The sequence below is a fragment of the Emys orbicularis genome, chromosome 12 (assembly GCF_028017835.1).
Source record: "Emys orbicularis isolate rEmyOrb1 chromosome 12, rEmyOrb1.hap1, whole genome shotgun sequence".
Taxonomy (NCBI): domain Eukaryota; kingdom Metazoa; phylum Chordata; order Testudines; family Emydidae; genus Emys; species Emys orbicularis.
Genome location: NC_088694.1, coordinates 11,226,105 through 11,251,095, shown reverse-complemented (window position 1 = coordinate 11,251,095; position 24,991 = coordinate 11,226,105). Strand labels below are relative to the sequence as shown.

Here is a 24,991-nt window from a genome sequence, read left to right as displayed (position 1 = left end):
TGCACAGTACCTTAAGAAACAAGAGGTGACAAACAGTTAGAATTTCAATTTTGCTAAAGAAAACTTTAAAAGACTTTTATCTACCAAAAAAACCCCTCATGTTCTGTGTAATCTGCAAAGTGGTATTAATGCAAACCGATCCTTAGAGTGTATCTTTGTTAGTGCATGAGGCATCAGAATGAAAAGTTACACTCTATTTATCAAAATAGAGCTTTATGAGGTGGTTGAGGAAAGCTTCTGGGATTTTGTGTATATTGTAATTTATCCATTTGTAATTAGAAGAAATTACATTGTTTTGGGGGGAGAGGAAGAAAAAGCAAATGATTTGACAACATAATTTGGGTTTAACAGCCTAGTTTTTGAGCTATACTAAATGTAAAATATGTACATTCCACAGGGGTTTGCAAATTTGAGATCTCTTCTGTTTATCCCTAATGGTTTCATTGTAAGACAACGTTGGTAAAAGATTGGGACAAGTAGCAGTGCTTGCTTAAGGGATTGTCAGGGCTTTTTCTGCTCAGCACCCCTTTTTCCAGACAGATGGGTAAACATGGGGACATAACTTTTCTTTCTTTGCATAGTAATTTTCCTGAACTCCAAGAATGTTTTTCACATTCATCAAAATGTTTTCTTGATTTAGATCTCCAAATAGTACCTGTCCCCAGATAAAATTGATCAAAACTTGGATTTATAAAATAAACACACTCAAAATAAGGAACCCAGTACAGTTTTCTGTGTGTTGAATTGTAAGTAATCATTTAAGTCTTTAGCAGTTGCTTGATTCCATAAACACTGTTGAACCGGCACAAGGTTAAAAATTGCTGTGGCCATGGAATTTAGTTGTCTGTGCTAGGGCTCTCACCATTTTTAACACCAGTGCAAATGCATTCCTGTTAGCAACCAATGGGGGGGGGGGGAGGGGGGATTTTAGGAAATTTTCACAGCATAGACAAGGCTTCAGAAAGAGATTAGACTCTCAGCCAGTCCAGTGCCTTGATTAAGACCCTGATCCTGCACTATTAAAGTCAAGGCGAGCTTTGCCATTGATTTCAATGAAGATAGGATCGAGCCTTAAGTATCAGTGCTTTTTACCCATTCCAGATCTTACCTACTGAGCATGTTAACATCCTGGGATTTGGATTAGATGACCTAATGTTCTTTTCCAATTGTAGATTGTTTTAATGTCTAAATCCAAAATACTGCTGTTTATTCCTATTTCTCCTATCTCCCACCATAGTTTGTCCATGTGTATTGGAATAGAATCGAATCCCTAATGGAGTATGTTCTCTGGGTCAGTAATCTCGCTAAAGATGGAACCTGTGTATTAGGTTATCCTGTCCGTTCCCTAGCAATGCAGGATTGTTCTCTACAATATACTTTCTGTATCCGGACTAGTTTTAAATGATTCAGACAGTGAGGCTTTCACCATTTCCTTTTGGGAGGCTGTCCCACAGCCTAATAAGATCAAGGAAGTTTTTCCTGGTATTCAGCCTAAATTTTTCCTTTTTAAATGGCTTCTCTTTACTTGCACTTACATTTCGCTTTGCCACCATAAATAAATCCACTCCCTCTTTGATATGTAGACCCTCCACCCATTTGTAGATTATCGTGTCTATCTCCGGCTGACCAAACATGCAGAGATGAAAATATACCCCAATATGTTTGGTTTAAACATATTTTAGTTTACTACTAAAAGTGGAGTTTGGAAAACATTGTTTCTTGTTAGTGAATCCACATGCTGTAACTTAAAGCACAGTTTGGCCATTTCCTGTGGTTTTTGGCATGCTCCTGTATAAACATAATTTAGGTCTGATACTTAGTTATGGTTTTGTGAATGCAAAGAAGAAAATTCAGCTTTCCATTTAGATTTAATAATTAGTCACCTATGAAATTAACACTTTTAGAATCATAGAATATCAGGGTTGGAAGGGACCTCAGGAGGTCATCTGGTCCAACCCCCTGCTCAAAGCAGGACCAATCCCCAGACAGATTTTTGCTCCAGATCCCTAAATGGTCCCCTCAAGGAGTGAATTCACAACCCTGGGTTTAGCAGGCCAATGCTCAAACCACTCAGCTATCCCTCCCCCCGTTTACAGTTTCCATCAGTTAGAAGATATCAAAAAACTCATCAAGAATGTGTAACTTGAGCTCTTCCTTTTATAAAGGGTGTGTATTTTTAATTGTAGGTGGATGGTAGCTGGAATCAATGCTAACAACTTCCATTCATTTCTCCAAAATATGAATTACTACCTTAATCTGTGGAGTGTAACACAAGGGATCTCATGTTTTGAACAACTATGTACAGTATATTTTCTTCCATTTCACTCTGTGAACTGTTTGTAATGTATAAGTAAACCATTAAAAAATATCTTAGTATATTTATTGAAAGTTATATTCAATGCAAAAACATGTTAGATCATCTAGCTCAGGATTTCTCAGCCTGGGGCCACAATCAGGACCACTCTGCCCTTAAGATAGTGTTGGAAGAGTGTCCCAGCTCAACAGGAGGGAGATCCCCTCCCCCTATAGAAAAACTGAAGCCCCCCAGATGTAGGCCATCCTCTGCTAGGCTATGTTTCCTATTGCTTTATCAAGCCTGTATTTAAATATCCCAAGCAATGAAGCTTTCCCACTTTCTTTAGGAAACTAGTCCACAATCTGTTTTTACTCTGAAATGTTTTAATGTGTATTTAGCCCAAATGTTCCTTTATATTAGCTTCCGTCTTGTTACCCTTCTTCCTCTCTAAATGATTCCTCTCTTTCTTTGAAGGTACACTATAGATATGTGTTTCTCTTCTTCCCCCATCACTCTATCTTCACTTACTAAACTGGCCTAGGTCCTGCTAGCAAAGCCCCCCAGTTCCTGGGCAGCGTCCTATCCACTCTCAGACCACACACCCCCAAGCTACCCTCTGGGCTGGGTGTTCTTGGAGCCACCAGCTGCCCTTAGCCCAAATGTGCCAACTGATCACTGGTTGTGGTCGCAGGCTGCCATAGATGTTTGTCTTTATGGTCAAACCATCCACAGCGTTTCCCCTTCTTGACCGGTGCTCCTCTCTCTCCAGAGAAAGGCCCCTCTTTAACCCTGTGATCAAAGGGTGCAAAAGCTCAACCACGCCCCAGTCAGCTGCGGGTCACACATTTCTCTTGCTTTCCAAACCCATCCCAGCAGGATATTCTCCCTCTCCCCTCGTTCTCCCCCTCATACAGGTGGAGTCGAAATCCTGAGCTGCTGCCTGTCGCTTGGCCTAGGGGCAGCTTGAAACATTTCATAGAATCATAGAAGATTAGGGTTGGAAGGGACCTCAGGAGGTCATCTAGTCCAACCCCCTGCTCAAAGCAGGACCAACCCCAACTAAATCATCCCACCCAGGGCTTTGTCATTTTGAATGTCACAATTTTTCAGCCAAAAAAAAAGGGGGTGGGGGTGGGGGGATGAGTTTATTTGTTCCCAACCAGCCGCCTCCCTCCAGGCGAGGGTGTTGCGAACTGCTGAGCTCTCTGCGAGCCAGAATGCACAGGAGGGACGTGCCTCACGGAGCGCGGCTGTGCCCGGCGCGGCCGCATGGGGCGCCCGCGGCGGCGCTGCGCGGGGAGGCGGCCGGGCAGGGCCGGGGCTGCGGGCAGGAAGATGGCGAACGTGCAGCTGGAGTTCCAGGCCAGCGCCGGGGAGGCGGATCCGCAGAGCCGCCCGCTGCTCGTGCTGGGCCAGCTGCACAACCTGCATCGCCTGCCCTGGGCCCAGCTGCGGGGCAAGCTGCAGCCACGGGTCAGCGAGGAGGTGAGGCCGGGCCGGGGGCACGAGTCTTCCGCAGCTCGCTGACTGCTGCTCGGTATCCCTCGCGATCCCCCCCGACTTCCCTGCGGGGTGCACGATACTCCCCACCCCGGGGCTGCGGGGTGCGCCATCCCCCCCGACTTCCCTGCCGGATGCGCGACCCCCCTCCCCCCTCGCCCGACTTCCCTGCGGGGTGCACGATACTCCCCGCTGCGGGGTGCGCCATCCCCCCCCGACTTCCCTGCCGGATGCGCGACCCCCTTCCCCCCTCCCGCCCGACTTCCCTGCGGGGTGCACGATATTCCCCACCCTGGGGCTGCGGGACGTGCCACCCCACCCCCCGACTTCTCCCCGGGGCTGTGGGGTGCCCCATCCCCTAGCCCGGGCTTCAGGGTGCCTGATCTCCTCTCCCCTCCCCCGGGCGGGGCTGCGGGATGCATGCTGGCTCCCTGGGCGCCAGGGCGCACGTTCCCGCTCCGCTCTAGGGCCCCTTTTTTCCAGGGCTGCAGGGTGTATGATCCTCCCCAGGGCCATAGGTGCTGGGACTGGGGGTGCTGCCGCAGCCCCTGGCTTCAAGTGGTTTCCATCGCATACAGGGTTTGCAATTTGATTCAGTGCCTCTCCGCACCCCCACTCTACAAATTGGGCTTCTTTAGGGTCAAGGATGATTTTTTCCCCCTGCTCCTTCCCCTGGGTTACTCATCCCACCGGGCTGCCAGGTGCATGATTGGGCCCCTGCGTGTGTGTGGAGGGAAACTCTGGAGGGCTTAAGGTGCATGATTCCCTCCTGGAGTGGGGTTTGGCTTGGGAGTCCTGGGGGTGCAGGATGCATAGTCCCCCTTTGGGGGGGTGTTTAATCCCCCCTGGGCTAAAATCCCTGGGGGGCTTGTCATTTGAACGAGCATCCTTCTAGGAGTAGTCTCTACCTAATGCCTCTGTGCCTGGGCCCCACCAGAGCATCCTTCCTCTTCCAGGCTGGGTGGGTTGCGCTCAGCTCAGCTCTAATCTCCTAGCTCTGCTGCTGGGTGAGCCTGCCACTGCAGGTGGGGACTGGGAGGGAAATCACAGGGGAAGTCAGCAAATCACCTTCCTGTGTTTTCTGAGCAGAAATACAGTTGCTGTGGCTGGAAGCCACTAGCTCTGATTGCCTGTCCTAGCAGAGCAGTTTCTGGTGAATGGGGGCCTCAGAGCCCTGCCTGAGACCATGGTGTGGTTGCCTTGCTTCTTGCAGCCCTGTGAGGGGAGCCCCAGTTCAGGGGATTGGGGGCAAAGTGTTGTGGGGAAGGAGGGCTTAGCAGGGCCCTCTCAAGCGAAATGAGATTTTAAATGTCTCCTTGAAACCCACAAAGCAAAATCCTTTGCCTCTCAATGAATGATGCTTTAAATCAGTGGTTCTCGAGCTTTTGTACTGGTGACCCCTTTCACATAGCAAGTCTCTGAGTGCGGCTCCCTTATAAATTAAAAACACCTTTTTATATATTTAACACCATTATAAATGCTGGATGCAAAGCGGGGTTTGGGGTGGAGGCTGACAGCTTGCGACCCTCCTCCCCATGTAATAACCTCGCAACCCCTGAGGGTCCCGACCCCCAGTTTGAGAACCCCTGCTATAAATGAACCTTAAAATGGCTCCTCCCCAAAGGAATCCCCCTTCCCAGCTGAGAGACACTTGGCAGGTCTTTTTCCCGGTAGAGGGGGGTCCGGTAGGGCTTCCAGGCATAGCAGTTAAGATAGCAACGTCTGGCAGGAGCCTGTTGCTGTTCTGGAAGATCTGTGGGATTTGCCATGTGCCCATCGAGGGGACCGTTGCAACTTAAAATGTAGAACTGATCTTACCTTCCCTGTGCTTTGATGGGTGTAAAGTGCTTTATGTTCCTTTGAGGTCACAGGTGTTCTAGCAATGCCAGGTGAGGATATTGTAATTAATGTAATTATTGAAATATACATTCTTGCATGCCAAATGGCAAGCTTGAGACCTAAATTGGATTTTCAGAAAAGGGTGAAACATATCATGTTGGGTTTTTCCCCCCTCTCCCAGCTGTTTGGATGGAATGTGTAGATCTGTTTTTATTTTGATGCTCCTAATGACTTTTTAAAAATTACAGGACAATCACAAATATTTTTGCATTATGGTTTTTAGCTTGCTAGATGTGTGGCAGTTCTTGATTGGACTGTGCGTCTCTAGTGAAGAACAATTGGCTCTCATCTCCTTTTTTAATTAAATGGCCATGTGAAACAGCTGTATATTCTATGCTAATAAATCAAACCAGCTTTTTATCGCTATTAAAACAGTTTTAATTATAAAGGCTTTGAATAGCTATTACATAAAATGGCCTGTTTCCATGTTTAATCTAGTATCAAACATAACTTGCACTGCCTATGGAAGTATGTATCCATATTTAAGTTGTGTGTATAAAAACATCATAAAAAAAGTTGCCTGCATGTGGATTCTAGCGGACACTGTATTTAAACTCAGGTGCATCATTCTACACTTTCCGCACCTAAATATTACAGTTGGGCAATCCATCAGAAATACCAAGAGTGAGACTGATAGAAAAGTGTTGTACTGTTCTTTGCTTTTAATCTCTTTCCCTTTCTCCTCCTCTCAGATATGGCAGGCTGCATTAAGCACTCTGAATCCAAATCCCACCGACAACTGTCCCCTCTACCTGAACTATGCCACCGTAGCTGCTTTACCTTCCAAGGTTAGCAGACACAATAGCCCATCTGCAGCTCACTTCATCACCCGCCTTGTTCGAAACTGTCTTCCAGGAGGCATCAACAGATGTATTGTTGTAAGTGACAATTAGAAAGTACCTTTGTTAAAAAGCCAAGTTAAGCATTTTCTTGTATTCGAGGAAGTCTGATCTGTAGAATAAGGCCTTCGTCTATACTTGAAAGTTTTATCAGTAAAATTATTTCAGTTCGAGAGGGATGGGATTGTTTTGTTTTTGTTTTTACCAAAACAGTTAAAGCAATAAAAGCCCTAGTGTGAACACAATTATACCACCATAAAGAAGATTTATACTGATAAAGCTTATTCCCTTTTCCATGTTGTGCTAGCTATACTGTATATAGCACTTTATAGCAATATGACTGCATCTATGCTAGGGGGGTTGGTTGCATAGGTATAACTCTACTGGTATAGTCACAGGGTTTGTCTACACTGCAGCTGGGAAGGTGTTTCCAGGTGCAGGTAGACAGACACAGTAGCTCTGCTCTAGCTAATGCGCCAAAAAGCAGCGTATCTGGGGGTAGCACGGGCAGTGGCTCAGGCTAGCCACCCGAGTAAAAACCCACTTGGATGCCCTGGACCTGTTGTTGGCATGCTACTCTGCTGTTGGCATGCTTCCAGCTGCAGTGTAGACATACCCATAATGTGGTACAACTTTCTAGCATAGCCAAGGACTAAGTGGAAGAGCTAGTCTGCACAAGGTGAGCACCAGTTTAACTAAATCACTTTTAAGAATTGTTTTTATTGTGTTTTTTAAACAGATTTAAACTAGATTGATGTAATGCACTCTTCATCTGGAATAAGAGTCCAAACAAAGGGTTTGCAGCAGTAGATGCCTTGTCTAGATGAGATCTAAGGTGTGACATTAACACATACTAGCAAGCGTGTTTTAAAAGTATAATGTAGAAGCAGCCTCCTGCCTTTAATACATGCTACACAACCAGTTTAGGACATATTAGAGGCAATGTGCCTTGTCTACACTAGACTCTGAAAACGTGTTAGCTAACACCTGCTAATGTCACACTTTGAATCCTAGTCTAGAGAAGGATTTAGTTAAACTGCTGCAACTGGAGAGACTTTTTAATTTGACAAGAATCTCCTGCAGACCAGTTTGAATGGTGACTTTCAGGTTACTGTCAGTAATGAAACATTTCTCTAGATAAACTATTAGGCTATCTACAACACTCGTCACATGAAAAATTAGTTGGGAGGCCAGTTGATCTAAGTCTGTTCCTTCTGAGTTAACATTTATAACGTTTCTCTAAAACAGTTTTCCATTTCTCATTCCTATTGTAAACTTCAAGAATCTACTGCATGTATCAAGAGCCCGAAGTTAATATTTAGCCTTTCTCATAGTAGTAATTTCCTTTCAATGTGCTTGGAATATAGACAGGCAATTCCCACGCTTCTTAGGCCTTGACTATGCACTAAAGTTGAAACGCTTTGACTATATCAGTGTAATTAAATTAGTACACACACCCCAGTGTGGACATACTTGCACCTGGATAAAAGTGCTACAGGTCCTTCAGAAGAGCTTATCCCCGTATGGGAAGTGGAAGAAGCAATTCTGGTCTAAGGCCCCTTCATCCCGGTATAACTGTGTCCACACGAGGGGTTATACCAGTATAACTATTTCAGGAAAAAAATCACTCCCTAATTGAAATAGTTTAACCAGTTTAAAGTCTGTGTATAGGCCAGGCCTGAGCTCCTTCTCTTTTCTGTCCCTGGCGCACTCATCAAGGATAACAGACCCTATAATCCAGTTTCATCCACTTCTAACACTTTGTGACCCATTTGTCTTCCTGCTGGTATTTCAGATGGTCTGTGAGCGCTCTGAAGTCTTTGCCTCGGCTTGTGCGCTAGCCAGGGCATTCCCACTGTTCACGCACCGGTCCAGTGCATCTAGGCGCACAGAGAAGAAAACTGTAATTGTGGAGTTTTTCCTGGTTGGACAGAACAATGGACCTATAGAAGTGGAAACGCTTAAAGTAAGTTACAGATTTTCCCTCAGTTAGCTGTCACATTGCTCCTTGTATATCCAGCCCAGTTTTCTTTCAGAACTGTGACACTGATATGAATTACCATTCAGTAGCTAATGAATGTAGAATATCTACTGCACCCAAGATAAGAAATGGTCACAGATCAACTCAGTTTTATTACCACTTATGTGAATATAACTTTATAGCATTCAGAATTGGTAATGCTGAAGATATTTTTGCAGAGGTACTTAAAGATCTCAAACAGGGGTCAGACTCCTGTGTCCTCGGAGAACTGTACAGACACATCACATGGAGACGTCACTTCTATAATATTTGTCTTAAGTGCAATTAATAGATTTTAACATATGGCCTAATATTGCATTGAATCAGGCATGTGTATATGTTTCCAGCCAAAGGAAGTTACAGTAAGTTTATCCTGCTTTTATGAGGCTGAATTCTACCATTTGTTACATATGTGCATCTCTCGTTGAAGTCACCAGTAGCTGAATGTTCTGGGGCCAGAATATGGCCTATAATATTTATATGTGACATTACATCACCTCAATGTTTTATTCTCCTAGTGAAACTTTGTAGCCAGAAATGAGACACTAGGGCAGTGTTTCTCAAACATTTGTATTGGTGATCCCTTTCACACAACAAACCTATGAATGCGACCCCCCCCTTTATAAATTAAAAACACTTTTTTTGTATTTAACACTGTTATAAATGCTGGAGGCAAAGTGGGGTTGGGGGTGGAGTCTGACAGCTCGCAACCCCCCCCATGTAATAACCTTGTGACCCCCCAGTTTGAGAACCTCTGCACTAGGGAAATAATCAGTCAGAGTTGAGCTGCAAGTCTGTATTATACAGCATGAACTTAGCATATCACTTGATTAGTTGCAGGAACCCCTCAACCATGTTTTTGGCTGTGATGGAGCTGAAGAGGCCTAGGTTGACTAGTGTCACTGAGCTGACGCTTGTCCCTGTCAGAAGAGCAGTTACAAATTTTTCTAGTTTATGCCTTTGCTTCTGCCCTGGCTTGCGAGCTGGATTAGCTACACAACACAAAATGATGCCAGCCCAGCTAATCAGTTTTCGTGAGGGTGGCAGGGAAGTATTCATAGATTGGCTAAGGGCAGGATATAGTTGTGTTTTATTTCTTTTTTAAAATGGCTTTCCCAAGCTCTAAGCATCTTTGTTATGACCGTATAGTACAATATAGGGCAGTCGCGTAACAGCAGCTGCTCCTCACCCCAAACGAGAAAATCATAGAATCATAAGACAGGAAGGGACCTCGAGAGGTCATCTAGTCCAGTGCCCTGCACTCATGGCAGGACTAAGTATTATCCTATGAGTAATGAAAACGGACCCCATCCTATGAGTAATGAAAACGGACCCCACTTAAGGCTTTATGGCTCAAAACCAACCCCTAGATTCTAGGTTCTCAAACTGGGATATGGCCTCCTCCCTGTGGAGGCGCAGAATATATTCTGGGGGGGCATGAGAAGCTACTGGTAGCAGCGCTGCCTTCAAAGTTGGGCATCCGGCCAGCAGCTACTGCTCTCTGGCCCCCAGGTCTGAAGGTAGCGCTGCGGCAGCAGTACGGGTGGCATGGTATGGTATTGCTATATACTTAAATGGCTCTGTTTGAATCAGTACCTTACTGTTTTTGATATTTAGTGAGTTGCAAGTGGATTTTTTTTATCAGTATATGTACTTGGGTGGCGAGGGGTGGTAACTACTGCAGACACAAAGAAAGGGGCGTGATCAAATCAGTTTGAGAACCACGGCTCTAGAGTGAAATCCTGACACCCTTTCCCCAACTGAATTCAGTGAAAAAACTCCCATTGACTTCAGTGAGACTAGGATTTCACTCCATAAATTCAACCCAGAAAATATGAGATGGCTCTTGCAGACCCCAGTGCACTGATGTCACGTGCTTCCTTTTGGATACACCACTCACCAGGCAGGCTGCTCTATTCTGCACCATCTTCCTTGTCTGGGCCAGTTTAAGATGGAGACCCATGTAAAATGTATTGCAATAGTAAACTTCAGCATTGAAGCCTCCAGAGTTAATCAGCTCTACAGCCTCCCCTCCAAAGGACTATATCATTTCCACAGGCTTCCAGCATAAGCAGCCCACCGTTTATGGGAGCCCTTCATTATATGAATTGGTTTCATGCCCTCTCCTTTGCATTCATAACTTGACTTTGCGCTGTGTGATTGTTCAGTAGGACAGTGAAAAGGACTGTTACATTGTGCTGTCAATTCACGCTGGAAAGGAATTCCGTTTCCTTAAGGCACAGCTAATTAATTGGAGCTGAAGAATAGGCAGTGCAAAAGTGTTGGACTTGAACAAGGATCTGTTGCAGTTGAGAATCGGGGAACTGCACGTCTTGTGCCTTTACGTTGAACCCAATTTCTGTGCAGCATTGTGCAATTAGTCCGCCAACTCTCGATTGTCTGTGCCTTCCATTTCTTTTATTTCCAGTGTTTGGCAAGTGCTACAGAAGGGGTGAGGCTGGCTGCTCGCATTGTGGACACCCCATGCAATGAGATGAACACTAACAGCTTCCTGGAGGTTGGTGATCCACCTTGCAACAGGGTTGCTTATTGGAAGTCTGTCTTGAATGTCGTGGTCTAGAATTAATGCTGGCATCTCTTAGCGAAATCTTGGGCAGTGTGAATGATGGCAGGCATCCCCAAGAAGCTGTTACAGGCTTGTCCGTAGTGTCTGACCCTTTCACAGCTCAAGAGCACTGGCGAGTTTGAGGGAAGCCCAGTTAAACAGATCACGAGTCCGGAGAGCTGGATTCTCTTTCTGACGGTGCCACTGGCTGGCTCCATGATTTTTGGACAGGTCACTTAAGGCTGATATTTCAGAGGTACTGGATGCTCACAGTTCCTACTGGTTCTAGGGTGCTGCCCCCTTTTGGAAACGAGTCCCTTCGCCACTTGTTCCCCATCCATGAAAAGGGAATGCTGTTCAGTTATCACTGTCGAGTGTTTCTGGGACCATGAGGTGAAGGGAGCCATATGTGCAAATTATTTTACTATTATGCAAAGTTTTTGAGAGCATGAACTTTCCTTCTCTATTTCATCGTGGTCTGATATAGGAAACTGCCTTCTGTGGAGGCTGGCTGGCCTTCCTATTTAAAAGCTCCTCTCTCTATCAGAACTTAAAGGCCAGAGTCAGCCCTCGCGCTGTCATAAATCAGTGGTATCTCCACTGAAGTCAAAAGAATGATACGATCAAGAGGTCAGCATCAGGCCCAAGATCTTGAACGTTTTGTGGCTTTGCACGCAGCGGATGTGTGGGTGGGCATCTTTAGCTTTGGAAAGACACATGCACATTCTAATCAACGTTGGCTAATTATTATTTTTTAATTTTATATATATATATTTTTTTTTATGATAACCTTAAAGGAAATCAAAAAAGTTGGCAAGGATCTTGGGATTGTTCCAACCATTTTTCGTGATGAGGAGCTGAATGAGAAGGGATTTGGAGGTATGTCTTGCTGAAAGCTCAGTCTTTCATTTTCAGTTTACTTCAGGAGAGTGCCCACTTCGTTATGACTTTTGGTACGCGCACACACACACACACACACTCTCTCTCTCTCTCTCTCTCTCTCTCTCTCTCTTTTCCCTAACAACTCAGGTTTTTCAATCTTTCTTTTCCAGGTATCTATGGAGTTGGCAAAGCAGCTGTGCATCCACCTGCCCTAGCAGTACTCAGTCACACCCCGGATGGTGCTACACAAACCATTGCCTGGGTTGGGAAAGGTATTGTGTATGACACCGGAGGCCTCAGCATTAAGGGAAAGGTATGTAAATGCTGTATCTGTAGATAGAATAGGTGGCTGGGGGAATGTCTACACTTCAGTCAGCACATGTAGATGTATTCGAACTAGCTTTCTTCTAGCTATGTCAAATGACGAGCAGTTAAGCTACGGCAGCACGTTCCGCAGCATGTCTCCACTACATACCCAGAATCCAGGGCAGGAACGTATAGCCCATGGCTTAACTACTGTTGTTTGGGATAGCTGGGTCAAAGCTAGCTGCAGTCACAGCTCTGATTGCAGTGTAGACATACCCAGTGTCCTACTTCCATCTTTGCTTGTGATAAAGTCGAAGTGGATAATTTATGTCGGAAATGTCCATGGAAAATGAGATGTTTTTCTTTGAGTTAAACACTTATACGTGAGATCCTTCGTGGGTGCATATCTGTAAACAAGCTATAAGGGTGAAAGTGGCAAATAAGATTCTGGGAACATGTGGCAAAGCAGTTAAATTGCTGATATTTTCCTCCTGCAGTAGCTTGCAGCATTAGAAGAAAGCTAGAATTGAAGGGCCTTCGTTCCTGAACCTAAAGCATGATCCTAAACCCCTCCAAGTCAATGGAAAGACACCCATCGACTTTAACTCATGTTGTCAGGCCCATAGAGAACACTGCAGCCTGTTGACTTTATATGCTGAAATAGCAACAGAAGTTTAGTATTTTCAGCTTTAAAACAGGATCCAGTAAGAGCCAGACAGAAACAATGTCTGGAGAATTGACTGTATTTAACATAAAATTGGCTTGTCCAGTATGCAGATCATGTTGTGAAAGCTTCCCTTGTGTAGCAAAAAAGTGCAAGCTGTTCATTTTCAGTGGGTTAGCAATAGCATTTATACGTTTTCTGTCTTCAGAGTTTAAGGTGCAAAGCAAAAGCTTTGAGAGTTAAGGTTGCATCAGAGATTCTAGTTTTAACAGGGAATAAAACTGTGACTCTCCCTTATGTTTTTGAATACACACATACATACACACACACGCAAATAAATATATATATTTCTGTTTTAAATAGACCACTATGCCTGGCATGAAACGTGATTGTGGTGGAGCGGCTGCTGTTTTGGGTGCCTTCAAAGCCACGGTAAAGCAAGTAAGTGAAATCTTAGTCAGCATAACTTAGATCAGAATTCTTGCCTAAGTTCACGTATTGCCAAGAAGATGCAGTCTTGTCTAGTACTGTGTTCCCTGGACTGGGGCCTAGGAGCTTCAGAGTTCTAACTCTGAGTGGCCTTGGACAACTTGCTACCCATCAGTGCCTGTCTCTCTGTGAAATGGGGAGGTTTACATACATCACTGGGGTCTTGGGAATTAATGTTTGTAAAGCACTAGGGCCCCAATTCGGGAAATCACTTTCCCAAACCGGAGCCTATATGTGTAAGTGCTAAGTATGCTCATATCCTGAGAATTTCATTGATGCTAGTTCTTGGGTCACATCCATTCTGCAGAATTGTCGGTAGCTGCGGTTGCTGAGAAGAATATCTTTGTGTTAGCAGTACATAACCATGCAAGAGTGTTGCTCTTCTCTTCCTGCGCTATTGTTATGTAGTGTTGTCATACGCTGTTAATCAGCTGCCTCAGGTGAGGGCATTGAGTGTTTTCTTTATTGTCAGCAAACAGGTAGATAAGGTATGAACACTGGGAAAACAGGCTTATCTTTCCCCATCAACAGTTTATGGTCTTGCAAGGAGCTGGCTTTTGGTTTGCTCCTGTGGACAGAAGGTAGAAGGAGACCAGCATAAAGCCAAACCTTGAAATGTTGGGAACCATTCTGAATAATAATAATAATAATAATAATAATAACAACAATAAACCTAGTGTCACCGCTGCCAGAGGGATTCAGCTTTCACCATAAATCCAATCACTATAAGTCTTGCTGATGGAGCAACCATTGCCTCCAAGAAATATCCAGGGTTCAAAGAACATTTGCTGCTGTGGATTAACATACAAGTCTGAGAGAAGATCTGTCCAGGAGATGGTCAGATGCCAAACTTCCATTTCCCAGCAGTTTATTATGACCTTAGCTATGTTCTTGGCTATAACAGGAGTGTTTGATGTTGAAGGACTATAAACCTCATAGTTATCTGCACAGTCTTGCAGTTGGAAGCAAATTTGCAAGGAGCAGCTTAAGGGAAGCTGCTAGCTCTGTAACCCTCATGCCTCAAATAATTTAAATCACACACACACACACACAATTCCAAAGGACAAGACAGAATTTTCACAGCACTCTGATGGGACTACAAAAGCCATGTATGCCATCAACATGACAACTTGACTTCGTTTTATACTAATTATCCCTCAGCGATTGTGCACCAAAGTTTTACAAGTGCATGTGAACCTATTGTGTGCAATTATTGTTCACAGTCCTGATAAATGTGCATGTAAATGACTGGTCATTTTCACACACCATTCCTATGACTGTGCAATATGGCAGTAAAATTAGTCTGGGCAAATTAAGCCTGCAAAGGCTGTTGTATTTCTGAGAAAATCCAGGCTACGTATTTGTAAACACCAGGATCCTATTGCTTAGTTTTAAAATCTCTAGAATAAATGCCAGGTAAATAAGTCCAAAAAGAAGTTATCTTCAAAGTTGTAATTTGGACAGTAGGGGAGTATTCATTTTTGTTACTGATTTAAGGTATTTTAAAAGCAACGTGTAGAACCTGCAAGAGAAACCAACAGGATTCAATCATCTGTCTGGGGACATTTGATAATGGGATGGGATGGAATGTCCACCTTTCTAAGCATTAGTTTAGCTGCATTTCCTATTTAGAGGAGTAAATATACACGCGCTTGGTGGAATTCCTTTTATGGAACATGAATAGAACAGCTTTTTGTCATGCAGATCAACTTTGCCCAGCAGGGGGTTCTGGTTGGCACAGTGTCTCTTGTATCCCTTTATTTGTAAAGTACCCCAGCTCTTGTGTGTGAAGTTATTTGATGGTTCCCTACTGCTGTCCTTTTATAGGAATGGTTGTTGGCTTTACTTTACAAAGTACAAAGAGCCAATCTAACTCTTGGGTTAGCCCTTTGGACTTAAGACCATGAGCTGGCTCAGCAAGTCCTGGCATCTCTAGCAGGTGAAGCTTATCAAAAGATCCCTAGTGAAACTGACCTCTGACACAACCAAGAGTTTGCTTCTTTTAAAAGCAACTGCTGCTGTTGAAAATTGTGAAAGGGGATCAAAGCAGATTTATTTATTTATTAAGACCCAGCTGCCACTCTTTCCTTCTTCTCCCCCACAAAAAAGAGGCCCCCCCCATCCCAGGGCACTCGGCATGTTGTACACATGAAAACAGTGATATATTTTAAAATGTCATCAAACAAAATACAAATATAAACTGGTTATAAACCAGAAAAAAACAGAGTGAGAGTTAATCAGAAAGAGAGAAAAAGAGGGAAGGGAAAATACGAATTATTTGCCAGCTGTTAAGAGCACGCAGTGTAGCTCACAGCAAAATAGGAGACCACACAGTGATCATTCTTTTTCGTTGTGAGACACCTTATGGTACCATTTAGAAGTGGGGCAACCCTAGGAAATGCTGTATTGGATCGGACCCGTGGACTGGATGGACTAGTATCTTGTCTCTTATGGACGTCGAGGTGTGAGAAATCCTGCAGTAGACCGGTATGGGATGGGAAGTGATGCATTGATACACATGTGAATACCATACTCTAGGACTGCCAGTCATCTTCCAAATGAAGTCTCCATAGTGGAATTTCGGAAAGTCAGGAGGCATTGGCATGTCCTCTACAGGGAGAATGCTAATTATAACTAGGCCCTGCGGGGCAATGATAATAGGCAATAAGGTCACTCAGCTTGTTGTCTGGAGAATCGACCTTCCATCAGATCTCTTCTGGCATCTGGTTTAATCCAGTTGGGGTCCACATGGCCTGGCAGTTGTTCTTTCAGGGTTCCTCTTTAGAAGGCTTACAGTTCACAAATGGCTGTAGACCAACTGTTGTTGTATCTAGCCTTCTTCATAACTACTACAGGCTTTTCCCTGAGATTGCCGGAAGTGATAGGGATGGGAGCAATTTATCAAAGGCCCCCAAGGCATCACTCGAAACTAAAATAGAAGTAATAGAAAACACAAGCATTGGAAAATAAAAGCCCATTCATCATGAACTACTTTGTAACATGCTGTCACAAGTCTTTATAATTGTCATGTTGAAAGGATTTATTATCTGAATCTTTTATTTGTGGCTAGAGATGATTAAGTAGCTAGAAATATTGGCCCAGTCTCTGTGTTTTGAGCATGCTTTTAGGGCTGTCTTGAGGTTGAACATGTGCAGCAGCACATTTCTGAAAATCTGCACCACTGTTATTCATATAGTAATACTCTGGTTTTATGTATAAGGAGCTTGTACTTAGAAGGGGCCTGATCCAGAGCTCATTGAAGTCAGTTAGAAGACACCTGTCAACATTATTAGGCTTTGGATTGGATTGACCCTATTAGAGCTGGTCAAAAAGAGCAAAAATAATTTACGAAAACTTCTAGATTATTTTTATCAAAGAATCAAATTTCACAAAGTTTCAACCAGCTCTGTTGATGCAGACATCTTGAACAGAGACACTTTTTAATTCTGATGTCACAGAGTTTAAGGCCAGAAGAGACCGCTACAACATCTAGTGTGACTTCCTGTATATCACCGCCCACCAGCGCCGCCCACTGAACCTGACAACAGAAATGAGAACAAAATAAATGAGACCTACGGAGACTAGACTTATGTGCCAGAGAGTGAAAGAGGCTGAATTCAGTGATTTAAGCAGCTGGCAAAAGCTTTAGTTCCCCACCCTAACACACACATACACATGCTCTCTTCTCAGCACGTGCTGCTTTCTTTTTGTTAGGTTCCTTATTATCGCTCCACTGAAAACTCAGAAGCTACAGTCAATGAATCTCTACGCTGTCTTTTTTTATTATTTGTATTACCAAAGCACCTGGGAGCCCCAGTCATGGATCAGGACTCCATTGTGCTAGGCACTGTACAAAACACAGAACAAAAAGATAATCCCTGCCCCAATGAGTTTACATATCTTGACATCAGCTCCAGACTAGAAGCCACGGGTCACAGATTTTGCATGTGATAAATGCATTTCATGGTAATAGTCGTATCTAAAAGCCAGAACCCCTCATTAATTTCAGTCCCACTAAACTATGTACATTATGTTGAATTGCATCTCTCCTCTTATTGTTACAGGGCTTTAAAGACAATCTTCATGCTGTTTTTTGCTTGGCTGAAAATTCTGTTGGGCCTAATTCAACAAGACCTGATGACATCCATGTCCTTTACTCGGGAAAGTAAGATTGTCTGTCCCTTTCATAGATGTATTTAGTAGTGCTTTGTCTCTCCACTTTATTTAATGGCTCCAGTTCAAGTGAACAAAGGGTATAGCTGTAGAATCTATTTTCTTTTATTGTAAGCTCTTAGAGGGGCAAGGACCTTCTATTGTTATCATTCTGTGTTTGTACAGCAGCTAACATAACGGGGTGCTGATCCATCACTAGGCTTGTAGATGCTACCGCAGTACAAATAATAAACCCTCATATCATTCATACATTTCCCAGCAATAGCCACCGTGCCAAATGAAGTCCACGATACCTTAGCCAAGTAACTGAGAATAAATCAAACAATATTAACATCTGCAGCAAGTTTTAAATTGGAGAATATAAAGAAACAAGAGATGGTTATAAATTGTTTATTTTACGCAATATATTGCTGTAAAAATCTCACGTTACATCTCTATTGTCAACTAGAGCTGGTTGGAAAATGGGATGGGGATGGAAAATGACAAAATTTTCGTCCTCGTTTTTCCTTTTGAAATTTCAAAATCTGAAAAAATGAAACCAGGTCTTTGACAAATCTTTGCAACAAAATCTTTATCGGTATCTTGACAATCTGCTCATTAAGTCCTGAAACGGGCTCAGATAATAAAGGATTCTTACCTGATTCCCAGACAACTGTTCTGAGTCATTGAAGGATCTGTATAAAGAATCAGCTACGCTAATTCACTGCTTACTTTTTAGCATTGGATGGGAGAGCAAAAATCACCTTTTTCATGGAAATGACATTGGGAAAGTGACTACCCTAAAAGTATGAAATAGAACATCACAACCTGTGTCCTTGGCTGAAAGTTTGGAGCTGTTTGCGTGAAATCTCCCCATTTTGACTGAAAACAAGAACATTTTCACAGAAGAGTTAACTTTTTTTTTTTTTCTGAGATGCAGCTGGGGGGCGGGTGGGGGGGACCTCAAAGTTTTACAAGTGCCCTGAAAAATGACAATTATTCCGAGTACAAACCAAAATGCAAAAACCTCTCAAATCTTGTACTCAAATCCTGATGCTGCTATTTCACATAGCCATAGTTGTGAGTTTCCTGTGTGTTTAGAAGTGGATGCTTTCTTCTTGCTAGCACGTTGTAAAATATCCTTCTACTCTGATTCCCATCTGAGCAGAAGAGCATCAGATTTTGTCCATTTTCATCTTTGCTTTGTAGAGTCCCAGTTCCAGTAATAGATTAGCATTGCCTGAGCGTTTAGGGCTCTTTAAGCTGAAGATAGGTAGCTGTTGCTGTTCGTATATATTCTTATTTATATTGCAGTAGTGCCTAGAAATCCCAGCCCCATTGTGCGAGAGACTGTACAAACCCAATAAAAAGCTGGTCCCTGCCCTGCAGACTGTAGGATCTATGATAAAGCCAGCACTAGACGCTCAGGTACGCTCTGTTTTGGAACTTTAAAGGAAAGGGTCTCTTGCTTCAAATAAGAAGTAAATGCATTTTCTTTATATTTTTCGCTTTGCAGCAGTGTTGCATCTTAGAGCTGCATAGCAGGATCTCTTTGCATATGTAATTCCCAACCTGAAACGTTGTTGCATTAAATAACGTCTTCTTCCTAGAACTGTGGAAATCAACAATACTGATGCAGAGGGCAGGCTGGTGTTGGCTGATGGAGTAGCGTACGCGTGCAAGGATCTCGGCGCTGATATCATTCTTGACATGGCCACTCTCACCGGAGCTCAGGTACTTGTTTGCAAAGTCTCTGGGTTGCTGGAGGGCAGCTTTTTATTGTAACGGCCCCGTGCCACCACTGTAGGTTGTCCGTGGCGACAGCATGCTGCACTTTAGGCTACAAACCACAGGTTTCTACAACTTGAGCTGGAAAAGTAACTCTGTTAGCTAGCAGCAGTAATAGGCTGTTATCCTCTACATGGACCAGCCAACAGAGGGAAATACAACACACTTTGCCAGCGTGTTATATTTATAACTACATTAGTCAGACATGGTTTGTGTACCTTATGAGCTTTTATATCTCATACATAATTGAGTAAAAAATTGAATTTATTCAGAGACAAAATGAAACTCATGTAAATGCTCCAGTATTATTCAAAAGTTGACAGTTTTATCAATTTCTCCTTGAGAGAACTTGAACCAGTGTTTAAGATGCTGTTTTCAGTTTCCATGGTCTGATCCTGTTCCCATTGAAGTCCCTGCGGGGTTTACTAAGCTGGAGGTAATAACCATCAATAATGAACACATGGGTGTTTCTAAATTCAGCCTAGTAAATTTGACTCATCCCCTTTGCTTAGGCACAAGACATGTGTTGTATGAAGGACTGAAATGTTGTTAGGCTTTATCATCACCACAGGGATGGGTAAGAGAACTTGTGCTTGGCCTAGCACATTTTTATCTGATGATGTAACTATAGCTGGATATTTTTTAGCAGTTGCAAGAGCTGGAAGTTCTATACAAGATTGAAATTAGTGGGCCAGACCTTCAACTGATGTAAATCACACTAGTTCCTTTGAAGTTAGTGGAGCTATGCTGATTTCCATCAGTTGAGTATCTGGCCCGGTGTCTGCAGTTAATTATTTGGCAAAGGCTTGATTTACAAGGTATGTTATATAATGTAGGGCGTATGTTACACACAGTATATAATATTAGCAAAAAAGTAAAAACTGACATTGAAATACCACTTTTGCAAACCACTATAACATTTTTATAGAAGATGGTGTGGAGAGGCAGTAGTTCCTGTGATGAGATCTGGCCTGGATGTCTGGGGTTAGAATTAGTCTTCATTTAAAAATTGGGTAGTTCCTGGAAGCATGCTTTTTGCATACATCAGGGATTGTGCATGCCAGTGTAACCGTGTCCTTTTGAAAACCTGCCTTATGTCTGCCTGTCTGCCCTATGGTACCTGTCTGGAAAACACTAACAACATATGGCTTCTAGGTCTCAGGTCAAATCCAAGACCTAACTGCAGATCTAGGGTGAAATGACCTTTCCAATGAAGGGTCCTGCATTCACAATGTCCATGTTATCTGTGGTTGACACAAAATGCTAGGTGGGTTGTCTGTGCATGTGAGCTATCTTATTTATAATTCATTGCTGGACCAACAAACATGGGCGTGTAGTCATACAGCCATATAGTTTGTTGGCTATGATACCCCAGGGAGAACTTTGTGTGTCTGCCGTTGTGTTAGCCCAGATGAAGGTGGAATATTTCACTGTGAAATGGATTTCTGAAATGTAAAATGTTTTGATGATGCCCAGAACCCCTCTGTTTATTTATAACACCTCAGTCTTTTTCTTTAGTTTTCAGATATGTTTTCTCAGTGGGCATGTCATTGATAGCCATGTTGCGGGGCAGGCAACTGCTAGCGCCAAGTAGGGAGAAGAAAATTGTTCTATCCAGCACGTCTGCTAAAGCGTTTGGGACTAAACCCATATTAATCCTACCTGGTTGTGTCTTATCCCTCACTAGGGAATTGCCACAGGGAAATACCATGCTGCTGTCCTCACCAACAATGAAGATTGGGAGAAGGCCTGTGTTATAGCTGGCAGGAACTGCGGAGACCTGGTCCATCCTCTTGTGTATTGTCCTGAGCTCCATTTTAGTGAATTTACCTCTGCTGTAGCCGATATGAAGAACTCTGTGGCAGTAGGTTTTTTGTTTTTGTTTTTAAATTCCCTTATTTAATCAGAATTGTTCAGGCCAGACTCCCTGTGCATGTTCTGCTTAATGCACCAGTCGGAGGAGGGGCTAGAAGAGACAAAGATGATATATGGGTAGTTGATAAAAGCTTTTAGAAACCTGCCTGCCATTGACACTTGCAAACAACTCTGTTTTTGACAAAGGGAGCCAGGCCTGGCCTCAGGTCTGGCTGTGGTGACTTCAGCTGTTGACCTTGGTATATCTAAGCTAAACAAGTGCCAAAGTGTTTTTGGGGTTGGAATTGGTGTGATGGAGGATTCTGCATTTCCTTAACTGCCACGTGCATCATGGCTGTGTAACCCACTCCTTCTGTCCCAGTAAAAGTACAGTGGTTCTGTTTAGTAAGGGGAACGGAGGTAAGGAGAAAACACAGCTGAGTGGGGAGGTAACTCCAAAAAGGAGCAGCAGGCATTAGCTCACTCTTGCATACCCGGGAACTTGCTGGCCTTATGAGAGATGGATTTGTACCTTGTCTTCTAAAACAATGGTTCTCAACCAGGAGTCCGGGGCCCACTGGGGGGCCGTGAGCAGGTTTCAGGGTACCCGCCAAGCAGGATCAGCATTAGACTTGCTGGGACCCTGGATAGAAAGCCAAAGCCCCACCACCTGGGGCTGGCTCCAAGCCCTGCCACCCGGGGCTGAAGTTGAAGCCTGAGCAACTTAGCTTCACAGGGCCCCCTGTGTCAACGGGCCCCAAGCAATTGCCCTGCTTGCTACCCCCTGACGTTGGCCCTGCCCTTTATATGCAGAAAAACAATTGTTGTGGCACAGGTGGGCTGTGGAATTTTTATAGCATGTTGGGGGGCCTCAGAAAGAAAAAGGTTGAGAACCCCTCTTCTAAAATGCTGGGTAATGTAAAGAAATTGTTACGAGTTATTTTTAGACAAGCAATATTTTTAAAGACAAATTATCTCACAAAACCAAACTTTTTACTGTTTCTCCAGGACAGAGACAATACTCCGAGCTCCTGTGCTGGGCTCTTTATTGCTTCTCACATTGGTTTCGATTGGTCTGGTGTCTGGGTCCATATAGACATTGCAGCACCTGTCCATGCGGTGAGTGTGTTCATTTGTCGTGTGAATTGTCACCTTTCCTGCTTGCTGCTTTTGCAGAGCTCTCTGATGTGGGGTGGGGGAATTAGACAGCAAAGCTTTCTTGTAGGAAGTAATGACTGTACAAAGAGATCTAGATTTTAGAAAGATACCTGCTTCATTCTGGTAAATTATTTGGGTTTTTTATTTTTAAAAAAATCTCTAAAAAACTTAGTCTAATTTCTGATTTGCAGCAACATGTGCATTCTTAACCCAACTAAGAGCCTTCTACAGATTTAAGAAATGAGTACATAAAATGTGCCATGGGGATAAGTGATTTAGCCCAATATCCTTTCATGGTGGTTGTACAGCGTTTGCTTTGTTGTGTCTCTTCCCGATTGGCTTGTCTGGGCTGCCTGTCAAATTTCTGTGGGGCTCTATCTGCTCCCCCAGTGCCTCAGCAGATATTTGCATGCTCGTTCTTTTCTTGCTAACCAACTAGCTGCTTTGCTTTTTAAAAAAAGCAAAATTGTGCAGCTGGATTTTCCTCTCTGGTATTGAATTGTGGATTCTCTGCTGTGAGAGGGGTTAGGATAAATACAACACAGTAATTGTCAGTCTGTCTCTGTTGCAAATCAACTGCACTCTGCCTCCTACTAAACTACAGTAAAGTGCAAACTTCACCCACTCACCGATGTCAGCCGTAACTTAACCCACAGAGTACAGTTCCAGAGAAAGAGAGGAGGCTTCTCTTACAGAGCAACCATGTACTACTTCCAACTCATCTGTAGATCAGTTTCATAGAATACGTTCTTGCTTTCATGTTAAAGATCATTGTAAAGGATGTTGTGCTGTGTTTATTTGTATCATTACAGAGCAGACTGGGATTTCTGCATTAGTAGTGTGCATGTTTCTAGACATCTGCATATCTTAAAGTATTAGTAGGATTCTCCATTTTTCTCCTTTGTGTGTGGTGCCTGCTTATTTAGCACTTTTTTCAGCAGGATCCGTCAGAAATGCCTGCCTGTGAGCACGCGGCCAGCTTCTTCAGAGTTCTTCTGCCAAGGGCGGCATAAAAGGTGGGATTTTCCAAAGCAGCCAAGGGAGTTGGACGTCTCACTCCCATAGGCACTTTGGAAAATGCCACCCCAAGAACGTGCGCAGCTCTCTGCCTGGATGTGCCACTTACATCCTGCTTGGAAAAGAGTGAGGATGAGTGCAACACCCAAGTGATATTAAAATCTGAAGTGTAACCATTTGTTTCTAGGGCGAACGAGCTACTGGTTATGGAGTGGCTTTGTTGCTGTCCCTGTTTGGCCGTGCATCTGAAGATCCTCTGCTGAACATGGTGTCCCCTCTGGGATGCAATGGAGACTCTCCAGATGAGGAGATGGAGAGAGATTCTAAAAGGCGGCGCCTTGTTTAATGTTCCCCAGCCCTTACCAACGGGGCGCCTATATTACCTCACTTTGCACCGATCTGTTCTGAAGCAGAGAAGATACCATACATGGGAAACTGCCATTTTTTTTTTTACTGTCATGATGAGATTGATTGCTCATTTCTGATGAAACGGCCTATTCTTTTGTTTTTTAAATTATTGGTGCCCACAGTTGCTGAACAACATTGACCTTGCAATCTCCGATCTCCACTAGCTTTAGTGAAGGGAGGGAAATGTCCCCCTTAAAGCACCTCACAAAACTTGCTGAGTGCATTAATGCATGAATAAGCCACTGCCGCTCTTGCTTACCAGGCCTTCTGATTTACTTTGTTACTTTCCATGAGGTTTTATTGATTCTCACAGCCCCCACTACTTCTCACAACAGAGTTATGTGAGGAAGAAGAAACCACTGTAGGCTCAGCTTATTCCATGGCAATTCAGCTTAGCAGCAAAGAAGGTCTAATGGGAAAAGGCTTTTTATTTTAGTAAGGTGCAGTACCTGCATGCTAAGCTTTCGCTGACCATTACAATCAACAAAAGAGTGGGCCAAAACACTCTTACTCTTTCAGATAACAGAACATATTCACTTGGAAAGATAAGAAGAAATGGTGGGACTATGAATAAACTTGGTTTACAAAACAAAGTGGCTGCTTGCTTCTGTCTACTTTGCACATGCATGGTCTGAGTTTATTAAAGCCATTTGTATATCCCATCATGGAACTTCATGGCATTATTTGCATTTCTGAAAATACTGGGTGCTCCTAAAATGAGAGTCTGACTGGACTGCGCTGTGCAAGTTCTCACGCCCAGCTCTACTGCTGACTTCAAATCAGACTCACAGCACCCTTTTCCTCCAAGGAGCTGCTGCCACTTGTGCTGAATGACTAGGTGGCTTTGCAGTGCATAGGAGCTTCCACTAATGGCTAGAATGAGAATACCAAATTCTCTCACTCAATTCACTGAACAGAGATTAAGGGCCCGTGCTGTGCACACACATAGTGAGAGACAGACCCTGTTCTGAGGAGCTTCTAGTCTAAACAGACAGGATGGGACGGGAACCAGGCACTAAGGAGGGAAGAGACTTTCCCAGAGTTTCACAGCCTGGCGGAACTGGAAATAGAAATCCTGGGGTTCCTGATGCTCAGTCCACTGGATACATGCTGCCTCCTCAGACATTTTTATTTGTAAAAGAACTGCCCTACT

General features: G+C 43.7%; 1 protein-coding gene across 1 annotated transcript; it reads left to right on the top strand.

Moving 5' to 3' along the window:
• Positions 1–3,595: 3,595 nt before the first annotated feature.
• NPEPL1 (aminopeptidase like 1) lies at positions 3,596–24,448 on the top strand. Its single transcript, XM_065414442.1, has 12 exons — positions 3,596–3,781; positions 6,388–6,573; positions 8,330–8,500; positions 10,983–11,072; positions 11,918–11,999; positions 12,173–12,315; positions 13,336–13,413; positions 17,526–17,626; positions 19,224–19,347; positions 21,089–21,265; positions 22,264–22,374; positions 23,618–24,448. The coding sequence occupies exons 1-12, from the start codon at positions 3,632–3,634 to the stop codon at positions 23,774–23,776; spliced, it is 1,572 nt and encodes a 523-aa protein (XP_065270514.1). The 5' UTR covers positions 3,596–3,631; the 3' UTR covers positions 23,777–24,448.
• The last annotated feature ends 543 nt before the right edge of the window (positions 24,449–24,991 follow it).

What these genes read in the sequence shown, in the direction of transcription:
- NPEPL1 (XM_065414442.1), top strand. Translation starts at nt 3,632, where the DNA reads ATGGCGAACGTGCAGCTGGAGTTCCAGGCCAGCGCCGGGGAGGCGGAT. An exon ending in ACACTAACAGCTTCCTGGAG is followed by an intron (nt 11,073 to 11,917) that starts GTTGGTGATCCA and finishes ATAACCTTAAAG; the next exon opens with GAAATCAAAAAAGTTGGCAA. An exon ending in GCCTCAGCATTAAGGGAAAG is followed by an intron (nt 12,316 to 13,335) that starts GTATGTAAATGC and finishes TGTTTTAAATAG; the next exon opens with ACCACTATGCCTGGCATGAA.